Source organism: Varroa jacobsoni, unplaced genomic scaffold, assembly GCF_002532875.2.
Source record: "Varroa jacobsoni isolate VJ856 unplaced genomic scaffold, vjacob_1.0 scaffold_545, whole genome shotgun sequence".
In the NCBI taxonomy this organism is placed as follows: Eukaryota; Metazoa; Arthropoda; class Arachnida; order Mesostigmata; family Varroidae; genus Varroa; species Varroa jacobsoni.
Window position 1 is genome coordinate 635,720 of NW_019213447.1, and position 22,280 is coordinate 657,999.

The following is a 22,280-nucleotide window of genomic DNA, read 5'->3' on the forward strand; positions in this document are numbered from 1 at the left end:
ATATCGTCGTCTTTGAATACAGTCTTTGAGAGCTGTTTTAAGGCTGTAGAACCCAACACCACTCCATTTACAACTCCATGGAATTTAAATTGCTTGTAAGAGATAGGTATTAAACGACGTTATATCATTTGAAGAGGGACACTCCGTATTTTCAAGTGCATATCCACAAAGTGAACTGTATCTCCTAATGCTTTCATCTAATTTCCAATTCGAACATTAAACGCGTAGTAAACGATAAAAGTAAACGATGTAAATGAGTAAAAAAAAAATACAAGATTTTTTTAGTCATGAAAATTTTAAAACATCACAAGAACTATATGTTTATTGGATTTTTTTTATCCCAGATATATTTTCATTTTTCATTAGAGGGTCGATAGTAGATACGTACACTTATCAACAACATAATAATAATAGTAGCAATAATAATGTGTTTTATCATAGTATCATAACATAGATTACATGACTAAATTACAGTCCGTTAATTTTGATCCCAATGCAAAACTTCGCTTTTAGTAGAAAGTTGACTTATTCAAACCATACGTATATTGCGTTTGTCCTAGCCCTCAGTTCTGTCTGGCACTGGCCACGATTGCCAATGGAGCAATTCTTTATAAGTATTTGCCGAAAGTGTGTCCAAGCTGATCGTATACACAAAATCCATCTTTGCCTTCTCATGAATCGATTGAGAATTAGTATTAATGTCATAGTATTTGCAGTTAAGGATTTTTCATAGGACGATGTAACCACTAATAGAACAGCCGTCAATTAGGTGTAATTGCATGCAGGAAACTTGAAATCTGCCTATGATTTTGGAAATACTCCTTGACTTACGTCGCTTAGAATGACTTATAGCTAGAACGGTGTCCCGTGATGTTTTTTTTTCACTATGTTAGTATTATCAGTAATACTAAAAAAGGAAGAGCTGTCCCCTATTTTCGGTTCAAGCAATTAAGGCTTTAAGTCAAATCTTTCGGTTGATTTCATAACGTCATTTTTCAGTTTTAAAAATCCGTTTTCAGAAGTGATCCGCTTTCCTTGATCTCTGTACTTTCCTATGTCTCTTGATTTACTCTAAAATTATGTTTTTTACCTAGACGAGGTCAGCTAGCCTTCTTCACGTGGTTTCGGCGGCACAAAACACTCTTGATTCACTTCGCACATCAATTTATGTCAACATAGCTGCTCGAAAGTGCCTCGATACCTATATTGTGAAAATAGTGTAACTGATGATCAAGTCCAGCTTTAAGTAAGCGACGGCTTTCGTACGACAGACCCGCAACGGATGACCATTTGCCGAGGTCGTTGGCTGTTTTTACTTAAAAGCCATTTCTGACCCTTGCGACCTTCTGTAGAAACAAGGCATGCTTTACCCTGGAATGCGCACGGTGCACAGTGTAAAGTCTGCGGGTGACACCGTGCATTGACCGGAACGTGTATATATCACTACACTCTTTACTGTGTCAAAGTTGGTCCCCACCGTGGGAGAAGAATTATCATCTATTATAGGTTTTCACCAGAAATAATTGCATACAGAAACAATTGCGCCAAACGTATGCAGACGAACTTAAATCGGCGAGCCCTGACTTTTTCTTTAAACTGCTAAACCGATTATGTTTGCTACCTTAAACTCGCGAGATGCAAAATATTTTCCGCTTCAATGAAAGCGCTAAGCTTACATCCAAATAATTTTCAATAATGTAATGACCGAAATGCTGGAAACTATCTCGTACCACCGTTGTGGTTGTCGTTCATGTCTGAATCGTAGGTTGCGGCAGGGCCTGGTCTGTTCTAAAATAGCAAGATGAAGGAACTTTTTCACACGTACATTTGAGGCTTGTCTTGGTTACCTTTACGATTGCTCCTTGTAGTAGACCCAAGTATGGATGTCTTTCTTTCCTTTACACCAACAGTAAGGAAAGAAAATATCAGCGACTACAGAATGGCTAAACGTCTATCGTTGTGTCGCGAACACGTATTTTGCATACAAATGTCTGTTGTGCTTAGCAATATATTGCGTCGCTTTCTATAAGTAATGCAGTTTAAAACGATCATCTGTTTTCACCGTACTTTGTTGCAAGAAAAGAAGATGAGCCAGGATCGCCTGAACATATTTTTGTATCCCTAGCGAAGGGTTGCATGCATTAGTGATCAGGAACAATTTCCGCTTTACACGCACCGCCTCGCACCTAAGAACGAAAGCTCCCTCAGACTCCGAACGAAGTGTTTAATGAACAATAGGCAGAGCTGTCTGCGATTGTCGGAGCTCGTCATAGTGTTAAAAAATTAAACCAGCCTGACACAATCACGTTGCACCTACCACATCATACATGAAACCGTCGTCTACAAGTGCGTTATTCACTTGACAGTATTTTCTCCAACGTGTCGCACAACAGAAGGTGACCTGGGCTCCTTGTTAAAAAGGTTTCTATGGCATTAAGGTCATTCTATCGTGTTCAAATTGAGAATTTTAATTTAGCAAAAAAATCAATACGAGGCAACTACTAGCGTTTTTTCTCCGATTATTTCCTATATTGAAACGACCTCGACAAGTTAGTTTGTTCTAAGCGCGAATCCTGATAAGCAAAGCTTTTGATTTGTGGGCTCACGTACCCAGTCTGTTTCGCGTCGGTGTATGAATACTCGCTTCAAGTTCTTTGGTCATATAGGTCTGATAGGTATACAGAGAGCTTCACAGAGCTTTTTCGAATAGAAAAGAAATGCTATAGATTTTGCTGATTTCTAGCCCATATATTGCTGCAACTCTTTCAGAATGTCTCGTTCAATCTGAGCAAAATGGCTAGTTGCGGCTTTAGTTCGCATATGTATTTTTATGCCCCTTTTTAATCAAAATACGCTTAGATAACTAAGTGCCACACCTTACAGCTTTTAACAAATATGGTCTGCCTTGAATAAGAACGTACTACCTATTGTGATTTGTATTTTTGTACTTAACTCATCAAGCCGCCTGTCGGAGATAACAAGCGTTCAATGATGAATGCTTTAGAAAATACTCGTACGAGGTGTCAGCCTGTCGGCAAATTATAACAGCAGTTTCTCTTGATCTCTTATGATGCTACGGTTCGTTTCTACAGAAAGCGAATCGAAAAGCCATCGTTGTTTGCAAATGTTGTAGCTTATAATGTCAGATAAGTAACCTCCCGTTTGCACCTAATTGCCTATTAACCATACTTTAAACAACATTGCATTAGGTCATTCACTCAGCCGTGAAAAGTTAGCATATTAACGTCATGAACTACCGAACCACCAGCTGAACAAACTTTATTGCACGCAGTACCGTCATCCCCAAACGGAGGAACCGTACCGCATCTAAGAATTCGTGTGTACGGTAATCACGTCCTGTCAATGACTGGATCAGTCTTCCCATTAGTAACAAAAAAGTACGCTCGTCGATCTATATCCTTCTTATATATAAGCCTAAAATGGCTTTACTTCAACTCCAATACACACCATGCCATTCTGCTTTTCGTAGAACATCGCTCTAGCAAGGTCGCCGATCGGACACATACCGCCACGTTTTCCCCATCGAGATATGTGTCCTTGACTTTCAGGTTTCTCAAACGACTTCCTTGAGTTTTCACTAGTGGTGTTGAACGAAAATTCACCAAACGTGTAGCCGTTATCATCGTAGATTCGAAGAATGATCTTTTTCTTCATTGGCCACTCTGCAGAGTGTGGCAAAGAGCAGGGGCCAACGTATACCCCAAAGCATTTGCAGGTCTCGACAGTCTCCACAGAAATGATCACCTCAACTGGGTACCCTGCAATTAATCGTGATTGAGTCTGCGAATAAATGTCTTTATGCATGGAATCGTGTTCTTCGATCAGTTCTTTGACATTGAACCAGAATAGCTCGTTGCATGATCGATGCTCAATGACAAAACGGTGTAGATCTACCTTCAATGAATGGAGTTGGGCTGTTAGTACAGCTTGATCGACTTTTTGTGCAAGACTGCTTTCCAGCTCTTGTACTGTACTATCAGTCGTAGAAGTTCTATATATTCGTTTTGCTTCCTCGATAATGGACTTTTTTATATCTTGAGGATCGATAGCTGCTACTGGTGAATGGTCAGGTTTAGCAGTCGAAAGTGGTTCCCTGACGACATTGCAGGTCCACCTGTGACTGGAAAGTTGTTCGAGAGTACCCTGATATCCGCAATGACAGAAAAGCCGCACACTTTCGAGCACGAAAGGGTCAATGTGCCTCATATGAGCGATAGTCTGCTCAGCGCACATGCCGCATTGGACACGAAGACGCTTTGTGACTCCTTGCTCGTTGCCTGTATCAAGGGAATCGCCATTCTCCGTCGTTTGACTGCCTCCCAGGTCACTCGACCTCGCATACAGGACGCAATCCTCGCAGAGGATATGGCCGCAGAGCAATAGAAGATGACGAGGGCAAACATACCCGCATTTCTGGCATGAGCTAAGCAAATGGTTCATACCGCGGGCAGACACCAAGTCAACAGCGTTGGCTGATGGATTAGTGAATAAGCCTTGTGGACCAGGATGTAGATGTCGAGGAAAATCACGAAATCGAAGAATACCACCACCGGGTACAGGTACAGCTGCCATTCTTTCCCTGAACGAAATGCAAATGAACAGAAAAGCACAACGTGCGCAGGCGTGATAAGAAGTCAATATAATATTATCTGTCACAGCAGTGCAAATATAGTCATGTTTATTGGTAATAAACCAAAAATAGCCTGGGCAAAACAAAAGCTCTTGGTCAGTTTTAAAGAAATTCATAGTAATGGAACAAAACAACGACAAAAACCATTTTTAATACAAACAGCGTACAGTATATATGTAGTGTACGCTGGAGCCTTGTTGCCCAGTTTCACAGCAATGTATGGCCTATACTTCCCAAGATTGTTAGTCACTTAGTGATGGAAATGCTGTTCAAAGTAATTTTACCTATAGTGTTGAGAGAATTGAGAGCTTAACTCTTAGAGCGCGTGCTCGCCTGCAGACAGATGCAGTCCGTACGTTAAGTAATTATAGATCAAGCGCGCTCGACATAATATCGATGGTGCCACTGCTTCAAAAATACTGAAATTATTCTAAGAAGCTCGTGACCTAGCTCATTTGTTATATTATTGTAATAACTGTTACATCATAACGTTTTAGAAGCGTGAAAACATGTCTAAGTTTTGCTCACCAATCTGTTTTTGTTAAGTTCAGACATGCTCGATAAAAGAAACTAAAAAACGTGAGCTAAACGATATTTGTAACGTCCAAACTACTATCTAAGACATAACTTTCTTAATTCATGCAAGTTACGTATAAACAGGTTACCGTATGATCCGTCGTACGAATACCTGTTTGTTTCAAGTCCGCATAACTTCAGTTCAGGTACTCTGTCCTGCCTTTCGAAGCCAAATCCTTACTAGTAGGGCTTGGTCAAACTTATCCGTTCATCTGCCGGTATATTTATCACATCAAATAAACCAAACACTGAAGTCCATTACTGAGCAACAGGTAAGCAATTACGTCATTAACTGGACCAGCAGAACATCGGATATTATACTCTACCCAAACCTGTCACTCTGCACATCAGCCAATTTTCGCCGACTAGATTTGCACACGTCGTCACGGTTTTCTTCAGCAGCCGGGAGGATGATTGAAAATGACGGGGGTTTTCTGCAACGTTGTTGCTGGTAAATTGGCACCTACTGTCAGAATATTACTCGGAACCATTCGTAAGGACTAAGCGTCTGCAGAATTCTAAAGCTAACTTCATTATCTATGGGACTCAAAATTACGACCGTTTAAGGGGTTAAATCAGTATTTACTTATGTTGTCATATTGGTTCATAAGGAACTTCTATTCACGGTTCTAACGCGACAATTCTCGTCTTTTGTGATCAACGATATCTCCGTCAATATTAGAGCTATTAGTTTACGGGCTCAAAGCAAACGACTCGTTCACTAAAACACACAAACGATTCCATTTTGTGATGATGCATCTAAAACTCATCATGCATATTAAGAATACATACATATATAACTAACATGACTTTGCTATAGGCAGTAATTATATTTCGAAACTAAAATTTAATTTTAATTTTTACTGCTTGCCCATTTCGAAATTTAGTTCGACGCACACTTAAGGAAACCTAGTGATTTCGAGGAGCGAGGTCACCTATGTCGGGTCCCCATTTTCTCTGAACTTAACCGTTCCAACACCGCCAACTACTAACGTGGTTTAGAACTTGATGAAATAAAACACATAGAATGAATTCACATAGGATACAGGTGTGACCTAGGTAGCAAAATGTTTGCATTTATTTTTTCGTAATAATTGCTTTCGAATTCGGATTTTGAAAAAACGTCACAAGAAGAGCCTGCCGTTCCAAAAACTAAATGGGGTAAACCAGCTACTCAGCAGATATTTAAGAGGCGTACTTGAGTAAAACGTTTCACGAAAAGTTTTTCGCGTATGAACATTTTTACATAAGTCGAACCGTTTACTTGAAAATCAAAAAGAAGTTTCTCATTACTGACTATAAATACCTCAGTTCACCGACACGACACGTCGACCATTAAATGAGTTACAACAATGTATTATTATTATAGTGATTCATGAAAGATTTACTTAGTAGCAATTTTCTCAGAGTCAATAGACAAATTCTTGTCACCAGCAAATGTGACTATAACAGTTTTACTTTCACTCCAGTGCTCACCATCTCGTTTTGTTTTTGGTAGAATGGCGCTTGAGTAATGTCGTTGATTCCGCAAATGTTACGGGTCACATACCGGAAGTTACTATGAGAATTTTTGAAGCAATCTTTTATACCTTCGGACGTAGTCGAAAGTACGAATTCGTTAAATGTTTCCCCAAAGCAATCGTAGATTCGAATAACGATCTAGCTTTTCATTGGCCGCTCTGCAGAATGCTGAAGGGAGCAAGGACCCACAAATACTCCGAGGCACTGATATGTTTCCGTTGTAACCGAGATGTATATTTCAATCGGATATCCGCCAATCAGACCTGACTGTACTGGTGACCTTTCCTCCTTGCCAGTTGTGTTTCGTTATCTGGTGCCTGACATTAAACCAGAATAGCTCGTGCCTGGAGCGTTGAATAAAATACGCATCCAAAATTCCGCGTTCGATCTCCAACTGAAGCGTGTCGATCATCGAACTCAAATAGATTCTATCGGTCTTTTCCAAGATTTCCTCTTCCAACTTTTCCGGTCTAGTTTCAGTAGCAATCCTCTTAACTTCGACCCTCCTCTGAACATCTTCCTTTAGGCGTTTTAATTCTTCAGACACCACTTTCCTTAATTCAAATATATTGATAGCTAGAGTCGAAGACTCACAGATCCAAGAGAGCGATGGCATGTCAATCAGACCTTTCATGATCATCAACTGTTTCTTCCACAGCATCACAGATTGCAATTGCGTAGAGTACCTTTATAACCACGATTATAGTAGGGTAGTACGGTGTCTAACACGATGGAGTGAATATACCTAACGTGAGCCACGGTTTGTTCGTGACACACTCCACATCGGACCGGAAACCTTCCGCCTCTTCACGCTTTCGCAATTCTGAAGCATCGCCGACATCATTTTGATGGCTACCGTCACTTACTTCCTTTCTTTCTTTTACTATACATAACGCAATCTTCACACATTAGTCCACAAACTGGTAGTAGATGTCGATAGGGGACGAAATTACGAGCCTGGCATGGGCTAAGTAAGTGGTTCACTCGAACTCTTGTAGACACTGTGAGCTCGGATTAAAATTAAAAGACCTGAAATTGCTTTCGGGGTCTTTCCCGAAAGCAAATAACTGTGTTGTTCAGTTTTACGAATGACATGCGTAATCTTAAAATTTGGACTTCATCATCACTAAATTTCAACCGTGAAAGCAATCATAAGTATTCGTTAAAATCTTCGAACGCAATATGTATAGAAAGGATATGAGCTTTACACTCATGAAGATTGAACTTTTGAGCTAATACATCATAATGAAATGTCGAATGACAACACAAAGACAGCATAATTAGGCTTTCTGCATCATCTATTTCTACTCATTATTAATAATGAAGCGTACTTAACATTAAAATAGTACCTGTGTATATGTATGTGCGTCTTCCTGAACTCATTAAGAAGTGACATGGTATAGTATCATCTTAAGCTATTGTGCCCGGGTAGTCCGTTTGTTTAGTAATTTTTTTTTTCTCTAAACCGGCTGACTCATATCTACAGTCTTCTTAAACATTCGTAACAAAAGTAATTGCACGCAGTTTCGAGTGCAGCATAAGTAATGAGTGGCCAGCATAACATGTGAACAGTAGACTTACTAATGAAGGCTATCCTGCAAACAAATAAGACCACCGCTCAGTTTAAGACGTTTTCGTAGTATATTTACCCTTATTTAATACTAAAGTGGCTTTTATGTTGAAATACCGAAAAATATCTAGTTGCAAGTTCATGAAGAAACATTCGCTCATGAGAAATATATCATAGTCAAACAAAGCTCGTTAATGGATTTTATTTTGTTATGCACTTATCTTTAATAGATCAAATGTGCAAAAAATAGGACCGAAAATAATCTAGTTGGTTACACCCCTAACGAGACGCATTCTTGTATTGCGGGAGATCTTTGATACAAATTGAATTAGTCAAATGAAAATTAGCATTAAATGATGGAATTCAAATAATCATCTTAGAATTATATTTAAATGTAAATGCATTTTTTTAGCGTGGTGTAACCCCTATATTCATATGGGTTTCTTAAAATAATTGTTATTTGTAATTAGTGAAATAGATGTTTCATTGATAGCATAAGATTATGCAAAAAAAATTCAACTTAGGGGAAAAAGGAGGAGTGCAGCCCAGAACAAGTGAGGCCCCACTCCTCCTGGATGAGAAGTTTGTTTCTGTTTATTTACCGTATCGTTAACTCAGAATACATTCCGTTCTATCTACTACGCTCCTCAATTTATGCTGTTTATTGATATATTTAATCAAAATATTTCTAAACAGAGTATCACTGTGGTAGAGTCAAGTAGCACCAAAGAACGGCTTGTGTCGTCTCTCCCACTGTTTTTGTTTGACTTTCTCCTCTCCTTTTTGGCGGGCCCTGCCATTTAATGATTGCGTTCACACATCTGCTATTTCCATCTAGAGACAAGTCGAATATGTCTGTATATTGATAGCGTCTCGCCATTAAGGCTTGATTTGAAGCGTTTAACAAAAATGAACCTGTCTCAGATTACTGAAACGGAGTTGTCTGAACGCAAAGAAATGCTTCTGCGATTTCCAAGTAAGTCGGTTACAATACACAATATTTCCTCAGGGCAAATAGATGAGAGTTACATGCCTTGAACAGAAAACTGTATCCGATTGTTTAATGCAGCAAGAATATTTTATACCACATTTCTTTGTCAGTATGACATATTGAAACCTTCGCGATAGGCTTTAAGCTTCTGGCAATACCTCAATTGTTGCGTCCATTTCATCGTCCATTTACTGGATGGAGGCTATCGGCAGGTCACAAATCGAGTAACCACAGTAATATTAGGATAAGCACGAAATTTATGTCATACATTATGTGTATTTGTTGATAACTCCATTCTCCATGATTTTGTGCGCTTGGAATATTTCAATTATAGATTTTGTGCCAATAAAGGCTGATCTAACCGAATTCCGAGGCTGGCTGCGTTTATGCGATCGAAATGTACCTATTTTTCTACGATGTGGTGACGCACATGGAGAGGTACGTGAAACGCTTGACACTGAAAAACTCACTGATCTTTTTCGCTAAAGCTGTTTACCGACATTTGTAACTGTGCCTATTTTCTTCCTACCGTTTTATTTTACCCAGGTTGAGGTAACATCTCCAGACGGCCTACTAGCATCCTTAATGGATCGCCTCAATGCAGATTCACCGGAGCTGGTCGAAAAGATCAAAAAGATGCGAAAGCCGTCCTCCTATTTACATGAGCTCCTCAACGCATTAAACAGGTCAGAAGACACACTAATAGAGAAATCCCGCTGTTAAAACAAATAATACTTAAATCGTCTACATCACCAAACAAGACATGTCTTTATTTCATTCGTAGCTATGAAAAAATAAACGTAAACTGAACGTAAACTTTGTGAGCGGGCCTCATGATAGCCAGTCATGAGTATCCTGAGATTTGCAGTACTGGCGTAGAGACCTTTCAGCCATAAACTAAAAAATACAATAGAACACGACGACATTTTACTTCTATCTGAGCTATCAGTATGTTAACTGCAATTGAAAACGTACAATTAATTATAGTTTATCTCCCTGAAGATGTGATTCTTTTTTTGAAAAAAAAATCTATAAAAATATACGTTGGATTGGCTGATAATGCTCTAAAAAAGCATGAACGTATGGTATACGAGTTACTTATTTGAAAATCAATTGTTATACATTGCTTGTTACTACTGTATTTCAAATTCAAGCATAGATAGATATGATGTCAGGCATATTATACAAACGTTTATTACAAATATATACAGTTTGTCATTCACGGTTTGCAGATTGGTTGAACGGGGCGAATACAATAATGGTTTTGCGGCTGAAGGAGCCGATTTGAGTTCTCGTCGCGTATCAGGAGCGAAAACATTTCGCCTGATTCTCGATAAGTTAATCTCTACGATAGGTGTTGAGTCTCTCAAAGAGGTGTCCAAAAATCGACTGACGCTCACGTACCGTGGTTTGTAAACTTGTCTCATTTGTAAAGAGTGTCTCTTTCACTTATTATAAATAAAAGGTATACGATGGTATCACATTGCTCGCCATCATTTTCCGAGTCTATGATGTTTGTGATTCGACACAGGTAGACACCTGAGATGCACAATGAGCGTGCTGTAAATTTGGCTTCATTATAAAAGTTCGTCTCGTACTGCTTCCTGTTAGGTCAAATATATTTTCATTTTTCAGCACCCTTCTAAAATCATACGTCATCTATAGCTTTTACTCGGTTTGCGATTAATGTGATGACAGTTGACTTTCATTTGATGTTGCATTTGGACTAAACTGTATAATTTTTTTTGATCATTCTTTCCTCTTAATAACACGAAACATGTTTCCAGTTAATCTGGTTAGATAAAACACGGGGCAAGTGCTGCCTTGCTTACACACTTCTAATATTCTGAACGTAAAGCTAAATTCATGCCTCTTTATGGGCGTGCGTTTACAAAGTGTTGGAAACTATCCAGCTATAAAATTTATTCTCATGACACAGACAATGTATATATTGTCTTTATTTTCACAACTGTTTTTTATAGTTAGTATTGTGTTAATTGCTATGGGAGTGTTACAGATATGGATATGACCTACAACATTATCGAGGGCCGCGTCGTGAATTCTTCTATCCCGCGAGAGCTGCTTGCGAAAACCGCGGGTCTCTACCGACCCCGTGAAGTAGCTGACGCCTTCACAGTCTTCAAAGATTTTATTAATAAATTACAACCATTCTACGATTCCCTTAAATGTAAACTTTACCAGCTTAATGATATTATATAACTGATTTAAAATCTTGTAGACTTTAATTGAAGTCAATAATACTGCAATGAATTTATATTTACGTCTTACAATCTGACTTCGCATATACGACTGCAACGATGCATATGGTTATGTATTTGTTTTGAGAAAGCTTTGGACTCTTTAGCTTGGGTCGTTGATCCATCAGACTTACGTCGACCGTATAGAAGAGTGGCTCTTGAAGATTCTCTAGCACTTCAAATTACGTTCACGGATCCACTTCAATTGGAAAAACCCCCATTGGTAAAATTTATTGTCTAAATTACGTGTCCTTTACTCGTTGCATTTAATATTTAACGTATTTTTGATGTATTACAAGCATCAATAAAGATATTCAGATGTTGAGGAATTAGCTAAGAGATGAAAATTCTGAAACTGATTTCAGTTGGAGTTGTTGGGTTGTCCAAGTTCGGGTGTCGGATTCCGCGAAATTTTGAGACGGGCTGAATGGTCGCGAAAGTGGGACTCGCAACAAGATGTACTCGACAACCTAAGGTATCTATCAGTAGTAATGTTTCTTCTAATTAGCGCATCACTTCACTGCTGGGTAGTCGATTTCCAACAACAAAAAGTGGAAAGCTTTTATGCAGCACCTCTACATATTTTCGTTGTGGGAGATGACTGTAATTTAATTGTTTTTTTTTAACAATTAAGAAAGGAAAAACAATTAGATATATTAATACACTAATGAGACTAAAAATAGAATAATAATAATAAAGCAAAAAAAAAGAAGAAGTTCACAAAACATAAAATTCTTATTCTTAAATTAACAGGATGGCTTTGGGAGACGAACTGAGGCTAGTGCGAATCCAAGAAAACTCACAAGTGGACATCACGTGTGCTATTTGCTATGCGTATCGACTCGGCGAGCAAATACCCGACGTACGTAACGTGTCTTGTCACCATCTCTAGGCTTATTAAATGCGATTTATTTATAGTAATATAGCCACAATAGCTTTTTTGTCATTTCATTATATATTTCTACCTACTATATTTATGCTCAAGCATTTAACACTATATATTTATATATGTTATGAAAAACCATTTTCATGCTAGTACCATACCTATCCTTTTCTTGGTAGAATCAGTGTGTGCATGGAAGGTTTAATTTATGTACAAATTTTATCAGGTGTTCTGCGCGCATCGCTCGTGTCGGCGGGCATATCATATCGAATGCTTCCGCTCCTGGGCGCTTCAATGGGGCGTAGAGCAGGGCGCCATCCGAGCACACACAGCTGTCACTGGAGGATCATTTGCTCCTTGCGTCTACTGTGAACAACCTGTAGCCATACTCACAACAGCTGTGACAACGACAGCAGCAGTAGTTCCATGTTGAACATCGAACACATGAAAAATGGGTGGCACGCAGGGACTCAGGGAAGTCTGATTTGAGCTCGAATGAAGAATACAATCGTAATTGGTATTTTGTTGAAAATCCGACGAAAATCTGAATCGATCAGTTGTAAATATTGTAAATGGGTTTAGAAAGTAATGTAATAAAGCACTTGACAACACTATCTAATTTACCCTTTAGATAAAGGGGACGACATGGTCTGAATGTCAAATGCTTGTTTCTCTGATTGCGTTGCCATAGTAACCATAAACTTGTGAATATCGCTGGTTGATAGCGTTAGCAATTATCACGCCGTTTTATAACCTTATTGGAAAAATCCAAAGAGAAATCCAGCAGGACATTCCCCAGCTTCTAGTGAAGTTTTTTATGTTACGCATTAAAGGGATAATTCCAACGACTTATTCACATAGTAGAAAAGCTGCCTAAAGTGTAAATAAAAAACAAGCTTGATATTATATAGTTAGTGTATAATAACATTTTAAGTACAGTTTTGAGAAACATAGAAGTCTTTAATAGTGACTCCTGGTATCTTGGCCCCAAGAGCGTTCATACATAAAGTAGCAATGACGAACTGATGAACATAAATGAAGCGCGCTATTTTAGTATACACGTCCTACATAGAACCGCCGCTAGCGTTCAGTAAACTTACTGACTGAATAATAATAGGTAATTCTTAATGATTTGAGGATCCGCTCGCATCTGTTTAACCGATAATAAATATTTTCCACTCACTTAGAAATCAACTGCAAAAGTTTTGTCAGTTAGACACTCGATTCATTTCGATGTCTTAATCTGGAAGATCAGGCGAGCTTTTAGAAGTTTTTTCGTGCCAGGGTTAGTAGTCATGCAATGCTGGCTCAGCTCGTAGAACTCAGTCAGCAAACCCGAATAAAAAACATCCTTCTCCTTCTTGTAAATAGCTGGTAAATTGTGTATCGCTTAGCAGATAAACTATCGAAGTTTACCTAGATGCATAAAAATAACATTAAAATTAATAGAAGAGTATCGATTTAGGAGTGCACTGCGATTATAATATGATCTTGTTACGGTATGATCTTAAAATACTTGGTCGTAAATTTTAATAATATACTTTAAAAAAAAACACGCTTGGTTGCTTAAAACCGATTATTAGTCTGTTCGTAATATAATACCATGTACTTAATTATTCTACTATGTTTACTAATAGAAATAATGCATTAAAAGACAGCGCAAGCAAAATTACTGATACTAATTGTGGCAATAGAAATATTGGTAGGCGGCTTCGGATTGCCCAAGAATACTCACACGTTCGTTCCATCATAGCGGAGAGCAATTTATGGGACAAGAACACACGAGTAATAATTGATACTTTTCTTATATGAGATAAAAAACAGTAAATGTTATATATATATATATATATATAAAAGAGTAAATAAAAAACAGACTTATGCGGAATTGATCGCTACGAAGTTTAGATCATCAAGCTTGCCGCTACCAATAAGCAGACAGTGTGTGCAGAGGGGCTGCGTATAAAATTCGTTATTGATTTCTATACGAGTGCAGTACTTTTGTCTACTTATCAGACTGGTAGATTAATAAATTTGATTTTGAAGTAATTTTTTATAGATACTTAACAAACTTACAGTTACTACTAATATTACATTTAGGCCATTATCACATATAATAAGTGGCGACTTCTTTAATGAAAAATTAAAACTCAAAGACAATTCGAAAAAAGTTATTACCCGAAAGTTCCCGCGCGAAAAATTTTGTTCAAGTGTTCGCGCCTTTTCATTCCCTCCAGTGGTTTCAGTTTTGGTCGTCTGCCATAAACTTCCGTTAGGGTTTCTTTTGGATTGGAAGTGTGGAGTCACACGTGGCTCGCTTCCAAAGGTATGTGATTTCTATGAATTTCATATATATATCAAGTGCGTCAATATACCGTGAGTGAATTTATCAATTACGACAAAGTTCTCAAGCAAAAATTGAATTAGAGACATGTAAAATTTGCCATAATTATAATAAGTGGTGGAACCCTATGGTGTATTCGCTTCCTGGACCCAGCCATTATATGATTTTGTTTGAATTCTGAGTTGTAAAGTGTAAAGATCCATCTTTTTAACGCTACGAGTAAGTTACGAGTACGGAATTGGTACCAATACTTAGAGCATCGAACGTAATCGAATTCATAAGTTCACTTTGAATATATGCACATGCATGGCAAAACTGCAGCCTACAATAGCTTCATGGCCTTCGTCCTCCAACCTTTTGATATGGTGATTCTATAGTGTGTAGCGCTTAGGAATTAAATTGTCCATGACTCCAGGCATTTGCAATGACAAACGGTTAATTCTATTGTGCAAATGGTTTTTGGAACATTTTGAGTCGAAAAGTGCGATCTGGTAACTGTTGAATGTATTTATCGCATCGATTATACCACATGCAGTAGTGCTAAGTAGCCACAATATAAGCGAATATTTGCTTGTTTTACGTAATGTAGAATGGATATAAAAACCCAGCTATCGAGACATCGAGAAACTGGTGCGCTTACAAAAACTAGAGCTACTAAGCGTTGGTCCGTGGCATCTTAAAACATAATCGGTCGGCGATTCTTCCATTATTACTAGAGCCTGTAAACAATAATGGTTTCTTTTTTGGAAACCTGATTACTTTCATTGTTTTTTTTAACTAAATTTGTGTAGCGGTGCACGAAACTGTACGAATTGGAATAAAATTCTGGGATATTGACACAGGTTTGCAGTCTTAGCGTGACTTTAAACCTGGAGCATAAACTCCCAATAAAAACGCCGGATAGTCATAGTTCCAGACGATCGTCGAGAGAACGTTTGGTCTCAAATGCTTGCTACAAAAGTTCAACTTGAACAAATTTGTATCACCTCTATATCGAGTTCGATGTGATGCTCCATCGGGTGCTTGACTCAGGTTTTCTGTAATTAGAAAATCTGGCATTAAGCCTAGAACATAGTAGCTCGATAACAAAACTGGTTTATCGTAGTTCGTCACTGTCAATATACAGTTAGTGGGATTTTAGGTACTTGCTTCAGAACATGTTATTTTTGAACATCAATCTTGGATTCGAAAGAGATTCGTGCAACAAACGGCGGCGTGCACTGCTGGCTACTACGTGTTATAGTGTTCTAACAGCCAGAGTTATACGATTGGCCAATTAAAAGTCATCATGGTATAGAGGAGCAGTCTTTAGTTTGGCAGATATTTTGTTATATAAAGCATAGCATTAAATAGAATATGAACATTAAAATAGAATGTGAACGTAATTGGCAAGGAGCCTAAATTCTTTCCCTTTTTAAATATTCGCAGGTGAAAATGGGTCGCCGTCCAGCGCGGTGTTATCGCTACTGTAAAAACAAGCCGTATCCGAAATCTCGATTCTGCCGGGGTGTTCCTGATCCGAAGATCCGTATTTACGACCTTGGACGTAAAAAGGCCCGTGTCGATGAGTTCCCACTCTGTGTCCATCTTGTGTCTCGGGAGTTTGAGCAGCTCTCATCTGAAGCTCTAGAGGCCGCTCGTATATGTGCGAACAAGTACCTCGTCAAGACCTGCGGTAAAGTATGTAGAACGATTTCATGCGCTACTATGGCAACCTAAATTATTTTCTTAATTAGTATACAACCAATTGCGTTGCCAAGCAAAAAATCTTAACACGAAAAGCATAATCCAGCGCTAAATAGCCCTAATATATGCCTACCCATATCTGCATGTCCAATTACTGATTTTGACGGTTTCGCATTCTGCTACTGTCATAATAATTTCAGGACGCCTTCCATCTTCGTGTGCGTCTTCACCCTTACCACGTGCTACGTATAAACAAAATGTTATCATGCGCGGGCGCTGATCGTCTACAAACGGGAATGCGTGGCGCCTTCGGTAAGCCCCAAGGCACAGTTGCCCGAGTGAACATCGGCCAAATCATTATGTCGGTTCGCGCCAAAGAACAGCACCGCGAGAGTGTTGTTGAGGCACTGCGCCGTGCTAAGTTCAAGTTCCCTGGCCGTCAGCGTGTTTACGTATCGCGCAAATGGGGTTTCACTAAGTGGGACCAGGATGACTACCAAGAGATGCGCGTGGATGGCCGATTGAAGCCCGACGGTGTCACTTGCCAGTACCGCAATTCGCACGGACCCTTCACGAACTGGATCCAAATCCAACGTGAGCTTAGGGCATGAACGCGTTATAAGGAGACTACCATCACCGGTGAACGTTGCCGTGACACATTAATCGTTGGTATGAGGTATAATAAAGAACCAATGCCTTAACCATGAAAATCATATGAGTGTGATTATTTCGTAAGCCTAAAACTAGATTATTGACTGATAGAAGAAATAGACGCGATACTACATAAGAAACAAGTTTAAAAGGAAAAAGCCTAGTGGCTAAAGTTGACGCTCAGTAGTCAAGTCCCTCAAGAACCACAAGGCTCTAGAAATTTATCGAACATCAACGAAAATATTAGGCAAGAAAATGCTGAAAGAATACACAGTACGTGAAGGGTGCAAGCATTTAAAGAGCATAAATTGGAGTGTTAAAAGCCAGCAAGGAGGCGAGCAGACGTCGGGACCCGAAAACCAAGGATGCATTGCTGCAATTGGGGTTTTCCACAAAACCAGCTTTGAATGTAAGGGCTCAAAACCGGTGTCTCACATGTAATGTAATATAAAGTCGTAACTCAAGTATTAAAAATGCTTGAAAAAATAACAGAACACAATGTATATCCCATGAATTCATTACAAGCCATGAAATGCGAATGGTGTATTTCACGTGCCAGTTGCGAAAACTCACGAAAAACTCGTATAAAGCATTAACCGCCACCATGGAAGAGGCATGGTAGTGTCAACGGGAGAGGACCAGGCGTCGCCCTGGGGAGAAATCGAGTTCATAAACAGTGTCGAATACGTACGGGCGTAAACTAATAATAGTACTTGCAATGGATATTAGGGCCAGTTGCTACTATGAGATATTCACTGAAAATAAAACAATGAATGCGACCACTATGTCAAGTTCCTTATGGGGCTCGTAGACTATTGACGAGAAGATAAAGGCACCCAGGCGGATCACTTGATGACAACGTCAGACCTCATCGCCATGCCTTAATTCTTAATTAAGTGAAGAAATATCTAACGATGGATTTAACCCGCTTATACCCGAACAAAGTCCGTGTAATTACGGGACTTTGCGTATGGGAATGGTATATATATAGCTGCCCAGAAGCTATCAAAGTGGTGGCATAAATGTGTAAAAAATAAAGAGAGTACTTCTAACACATACTAAGAAATCATAATTCTTTGTTTAATTCGTTGAACAATTATTTAGAAGTATGCCGTATAGCTCGTGAAATTATTAGGTTGACCATAGGGACATCTTGGATGGCAATTTTATCATGCTGGATAATTTTCGCTCATGATATCTTCTAGGAATGTGTGTTCCCAAATTCCTAAAAAAATTCCCTAAAAAAATATTCATACTTTTGAGATCAATAATGCAGTTTTGAATGGAACCGGGAAAAATCGTTATACACTTAACATTTTTTAATGGTGTTTTAACTTAAATTGTGTTAATCGTTATATACGATTTATACAATTTCAGTAAATGCCTTTCGTTAACTGTTACCTCCAACATCCGTTGAAGAGATGATACGTTTTTGTCTCTAGCTATGCCAAGATCAGTTAAAGCGAAACTTCCTTACGGCCTTTAATCACCATCATTAGGTCAGAGCTTCTTTAGCTATGTCAAGCTCTAATTGGATGGTAATGTAAAGCAAACGCACCGAGGATTATAATAATTACACACAATAGCTTTATTTAATTTAATCAACTTTGATCTTTGCATTCATTGACGCTTCTATCTAGCCTTATGTAGATGAAATATGGACCAGTCATGTTCTCTTTAAAAACATTATTAGCGCGAGCAGATTTGCATCAGTTATCTAAAATACAAAAGTACGTATGAGTTTAAGTACTATTTTCGATAATGATATATTAATAAGCGAGTACGAACTGGCTTATTAAAGGCAAACTAAGTTAAAAATACCCAGAGTTGTTTGAATTGAAGAGAACTAAAACTAACTAATCGGCTTCTGTCAAGATATAACTTGAATTTTTTCCTACTAAATAAAATGAAAACCTAGCCCAAGTTTTTTTGTAATCCCCCTTTATTAGCGACTTCACCACAGTCGAGCGACACATAGCCATTGCTCATGGCCCCTTTTCCTAAACATCCGGAACAACGTGTCCTTTCTCCGAAACGTAGATACCGTCAAGAAACTTACGGATATCCTTGTTCCTCACGAGAGTCGACTGTTGGATGCGAGCCGCTGATCGTGATACGGCTTCAATGTCGTTACCTGCAACGAAGTCAAATTAGATTAAAAGTAGTATAATTTGGTAACAAAACGGAAAATCTTTGTGTTTATTTTCGTCGAACCCAGCAATGCGTCTTATGACGCAAAACATAGGTCGGAGCAAGAATCCAAAAGAGCAAACACCTTAACTAAATCTAAAGTTCATCCACTCCTCAGTAAATGGATTGATTTCTCCTAAATCAGCAGTTCTCAACAAACAGTCCATCAATGTCTAGCAAAATATTTCCATCAAGTCCTCCCTACTAAACGAGTTGAGCGAATAACATTGAATATGTTGGATTTCTCTCTATGTACACGTCGTACACGAGCTACGATCACGTCGAGACAAGCCAATTACTATTTATCAACTGACGTATTTTACACATACCCTCCAGAATCAATTCGTCCTTTTGGGCGGACGAGTTGACGCACGTCACTCCCTTGTACATGTTCACTCGGCGGATAAACTTCTCCCCAAGAAAATTACGAATCTCAACCAATGTGTTATTCTCCGAGATGGCGACGTTGATGGGGAAGTGAGCGTACACGGTACGCATTTTGTACAGAAATCCCTTGGTGACACCGATGATCATGTTTTGAACGTGAGAACAGACGGTACGGACGGTGGCCAGTTCTTTCTTGATACCGAACCACTTACGAACAGTGAGCGTTTTCGGGTCCGGCATTTCCATCTGGACCTGAACATGGCGGAAACTGCGGGTCAGCGCTCCGCGGGGACCAGTGATAGTCACCACCCGAGACCGTACTTTACAGGTCACTTTTTGATCGCCACAAAAACAGATCATCAAAACAGGGCCACAGAACGAAATGCAAAATCATAAGCTTTATTTATACTATTATCTTTGAAATAAACTATGGATAGGTGTAGTAATTCAAACAATTCGAACTAATGGCGAGGAATATCTTTGATTCGTTTCTTAACGTACTGAAAGATAACTTCTCACACAGGCGTGATCAACAGATGTTACTCTTAATGACTAAAAATATTTAACGATTACGGATTTTAAAAAAACTGCTAAAAATCGCAAAACTACCAACTGACCGTCACATATTTACATAAACGGCAATTTTTAAAGATTCTTCCTCACACACTAGTCCAGATATGCTCAGGCCAATTATATAATCTCGCCGAACTGGTTCGCTGCCATTTTGGAGGCTCCAAAAGAGAAAACCTCAAATGGAGTTCCGCGACGGAGTTAGACCAAATCGTCAGAGAATGGATTAAGGCTTTCATCACTACGTGTTATAGTACAATGGACGAACATTAGCTAAAATCAAGAGTCTGTGAACACCAAGAACTACGCAACGCAAACGTAGCGACAACGGTTCAACTTGGTTTTGCTTATAAAACCTCCCCACTAACGCACTCTTTAACCGCACAGGAGGTTACTCTATTCGAAAACTTTCGAAGAGTTAATTGTGAATTATCAACACGGTACTTACCTCCATCGGGGATCTTGACCGACTGCTCGCTGACAATCGTCTTCATGGCTTACCTAGCTGAAAAAATCATTAACGAACCTAAGCGAAAATAACCTGCACACACAACACGCTTATTACATGTAAACACGCATTTCTTAACGTCAAAATTGTGCCTAAACCACACACGTGGTTAGAACAAAAACGAAATAAACAAGCGCAGAACCCCATTTCGGTACATGTATCAGTCAAGCAATAACTATGTTTCTCACTTTGCTTAATTAAAGCGGGTACAAAATATATTTAAATCAGTTTTTATTAGTGGATACAAGCTAGTCGTGAACTTGATGCTCTATTTGATTTTGCAACATTCTTTTCTTATGCCTTAATCTGCGGCAGCACAATAGACCTCACAGGATGCAAGCAAACACAGGTCGTTCACACAAAAAGTTTTTGTAATGAAATATTTCAAAAATATCCTAGCTTTGTCATGATATCACAATCTAAAATGATTCGGCACCGGTGATAACATAATATTATATCAGTAAATTCTAATTCTCCCTCGATTTCTCCAGGTTATTCTTAACATGATACACATACATCGGACGGCCACCTAAAAAGACCTCGCAGTGGTTTCGTAGTCGTGTCTGCCATTTTCACAACACCAATGAACGCATTAGCGCCAATTTTGAACAATTACAGAACGCTTCAGAATATCCCTCATCGGAACGAAGTATTAGGGCCTCCGGTATTAAATTGACATACGCATTATTATGGAAGGGAACGCTCTTAATATCAATTACTAAATACTATAGAAATGTAACGGCAGCTGGCCCAACAAATGGTCAAAAATCTATAGCGTTAGTTAGCAGACAAATATTCCATGTGAGACAAAGGCTTCGTAAGATTTAATTGAATAATTTATAAAGACATCGTGTAAAGTCAGGTAAAAATAAGTCATATGCCTAGAAATTTCGGCGTGTACAGACTACTACACGTGTAGCGATCTCGTATCCAGCACTATCTTAAGACATACCAAGCAATACCTGAATACAAACAGAAAAGAGTCAGTTGTTATCAAAGTGATCAAAATGACAAGAAATAGTGCGTTTCAGTCTTCTTAAAATGTTGAAACACAATAGAATTATTAAGTACGGCTGCTATGATTCCAAGAAAGCTGAGTGCACTAAAAACATCAGTACATATGCCTACATTAAATCTAAGTTTTTCATTTAGACCCATAATGATGGACAATGTTGCCATTTAATTGCATCATTTAAATTTAACTTCATTTGCTTATGACAAGTTTTTGATTGATTAACTATTGTTTGTTTAAGGGCACACACGTGACTACTTTAAATCGTATTCTCATATTCTCTTTGTAAAAGAAATATATATATATATACACAGACGATCTGAAATGCACCCGTACGTGATAAAATTGTTCTTATTAATAGCTAGGTCGAGATACTGCTACTGTGAGGATTATATGAGTCCCTGAAATCGCCTGTGGTAGGGATAAACGCTGCCAAGTTACAAGTTGTGGTCAGCATTACATTCTTCAGTGGCATAAAATGCACG

General features: G+C 38.7%; 4 protein-coding genes across 7 annotated transcripts; 2 read left to right on the plus strand and 2 right to left on the minus strand.

The window, feature by feature from the left end:
• Positions 1-3,246: 3,246 nt before the first annotated feature.
• On the minus strand, positions 3,247-5,760 carry LOC111261307 (uncharacterized). Of its 2 annotated transcripts, XM_022834690.2 has the most exons (3): positions 5,340-5,760; positions 3,916-4,600; positions 3,668-3,779 (listed from the first exon to the last, which is right to left on the minus strand). In XM_022834690.2, exons 2-3 carry the CDS (start codon positions 4,591-4,593, stop codon positions 3,762-3,764), a joined length of 696 nt encoding a protein of 231 aa, XP_022690425.1. In that variant the 5' UTR covers positions 4,594-4,600; positions 5,340-5,760; the 3' UTR covers positions 3,668-3,761. The 2 variants fall into 2 exon arrangements, with proteins under 2 accessions (XP_022690424.1, XP_022690425.1); XM_022834689.2 differs by having other exon boundaries at positions 3,247-4,600.
• Positions 5,761-9,128: 3,368 nt separating this feature from the next.
• On the plus strand, positions 9,129-13,644 carry Fancl (E3 ubiquitin-protein ligase Fancl). 2 transcript variants are annotated; one of them, XM_022834679.2, is made up of 9 exons: positions 9,129-9,294; positions 9,644-9,747; positions 9,856-9,995; positions 10,542-10,717; positions 11,327-11,497; positions 11,660-11,790; positions 11,933-12,042; positions 12,321-12,429; positions 12,677-13,644. In XM_022834679.2, the coding sequence occupies exons 1-9, from the start codon at positions 9,228-9,230 to the stop codon at positions 12,881-12,883; spliced, it is 1,215 nt and encodes a 404-aa protein (XP_022690414.1). In that variant the 5' UTR covers positions 9,129-9,227; the 3' UTR covers positions 12,884-13,644. The 2 variants fall into 2 exon arrangements, with proteins under 2 accessions (XP_022690414.1, XP_022690415.1); XM_022834680.2 differs by having other exon boundaries at positions 11,675-11,790.
• A 1,023-nt stretch (positions 13,645-14,667) lies between these two features.
• RpL10 (ribosomal protein L10) lies at positions 14,668-17,190 on the plus strand. 2 transcript variants are annotated; one of them, XM_022834683.2, is made up of 3 exons: positions 14,668-14,773; positions 16,220-16,471; positions 16,678-17,190. In XM_022834683.2, the coding sequence occupies exons 2-3, from the start codon at positions 16,226-16,228 to the stop codon at positions 17,086-17,088; spliced, it is 657 nt and encodes a 218-aa protein (XP_022690418.1). In that variant the 5' UTR covers positions 14,668-14,773; positions 16,220-16,225; the 3' UTR covers positions 17,089-17,190. The 2 variants fall into 2 exon arrangements, with proteins under 2 accessions (XP_022690418.1, XP_022690420.1); XM_022834685.2 differs by lacking the exon at positions 14,668-14,773 and adding an exon at positions 14,851-15,010.
• Positions 17,191-18,692: 1,502 nt separating this feature from the next.
• RpL9 (ribosomal protein L9) lies at positions 18,693-20,780 on the minus strand (the record flags this gene model as incomplete). The annotated part of the gene is given in 3 exon segments (XM_022834688.2): positions 18,693-19,262; positions 19,648-20,037; positions 20,724-20,780. Coding segments are annotated over 3 exon segments (570 nt in total). The 3' UTR covers positions 18,693-19,128.
• Between the last annotated feature and the right edge of the window lie 1,500 nt (positions 20,781-22,280).

Bases quoted from the DNA above. Each gene is read 5' to 3' on its own strand.
- LOC111261307 (XM_022834689.2), bottom strand. From the start codon at position 4,593: ATGGCAGCTGTACCTGTACCCGGTGGTGGTATTCTTCGATTTCGTGAT.
- Fancl (XM_022834679.2), top strand. From the start codon at position 9,228: ATGAACCTGTCTCAGATTACTGAAACGGAGTTGTCTGAACGCAAAGAA. The intron at 9,996-10,541 runs GTCAGAAGACAC...CACGGTTTGCAG, and splicing joins CTCCTCAACGCATTAAACAG to ATTGGTTGAACGGGGCGAAT. The intron at 10,718-11,326 runs GTTTGTAAACTT...GGAGTGTTACAG, and splicing joins ACTGACGCTCACGTACCGTG to ATATGGATATGACCTACAAC.
- RpL10 (XM_022834683.2), top strand. From the start codon at position 16,226: ATGGGTCGCCGTCCAGCGCGGTGTTATCGCTACTGTAAAAACAAGCCG. The intron at 16,472-16,677 runs GTATGTAGAACG...TAATAATTTCAG, and splicing joins TCGTCAAGACCTGCGGTAAA to GACGCCTTCCATCTTCGTGT.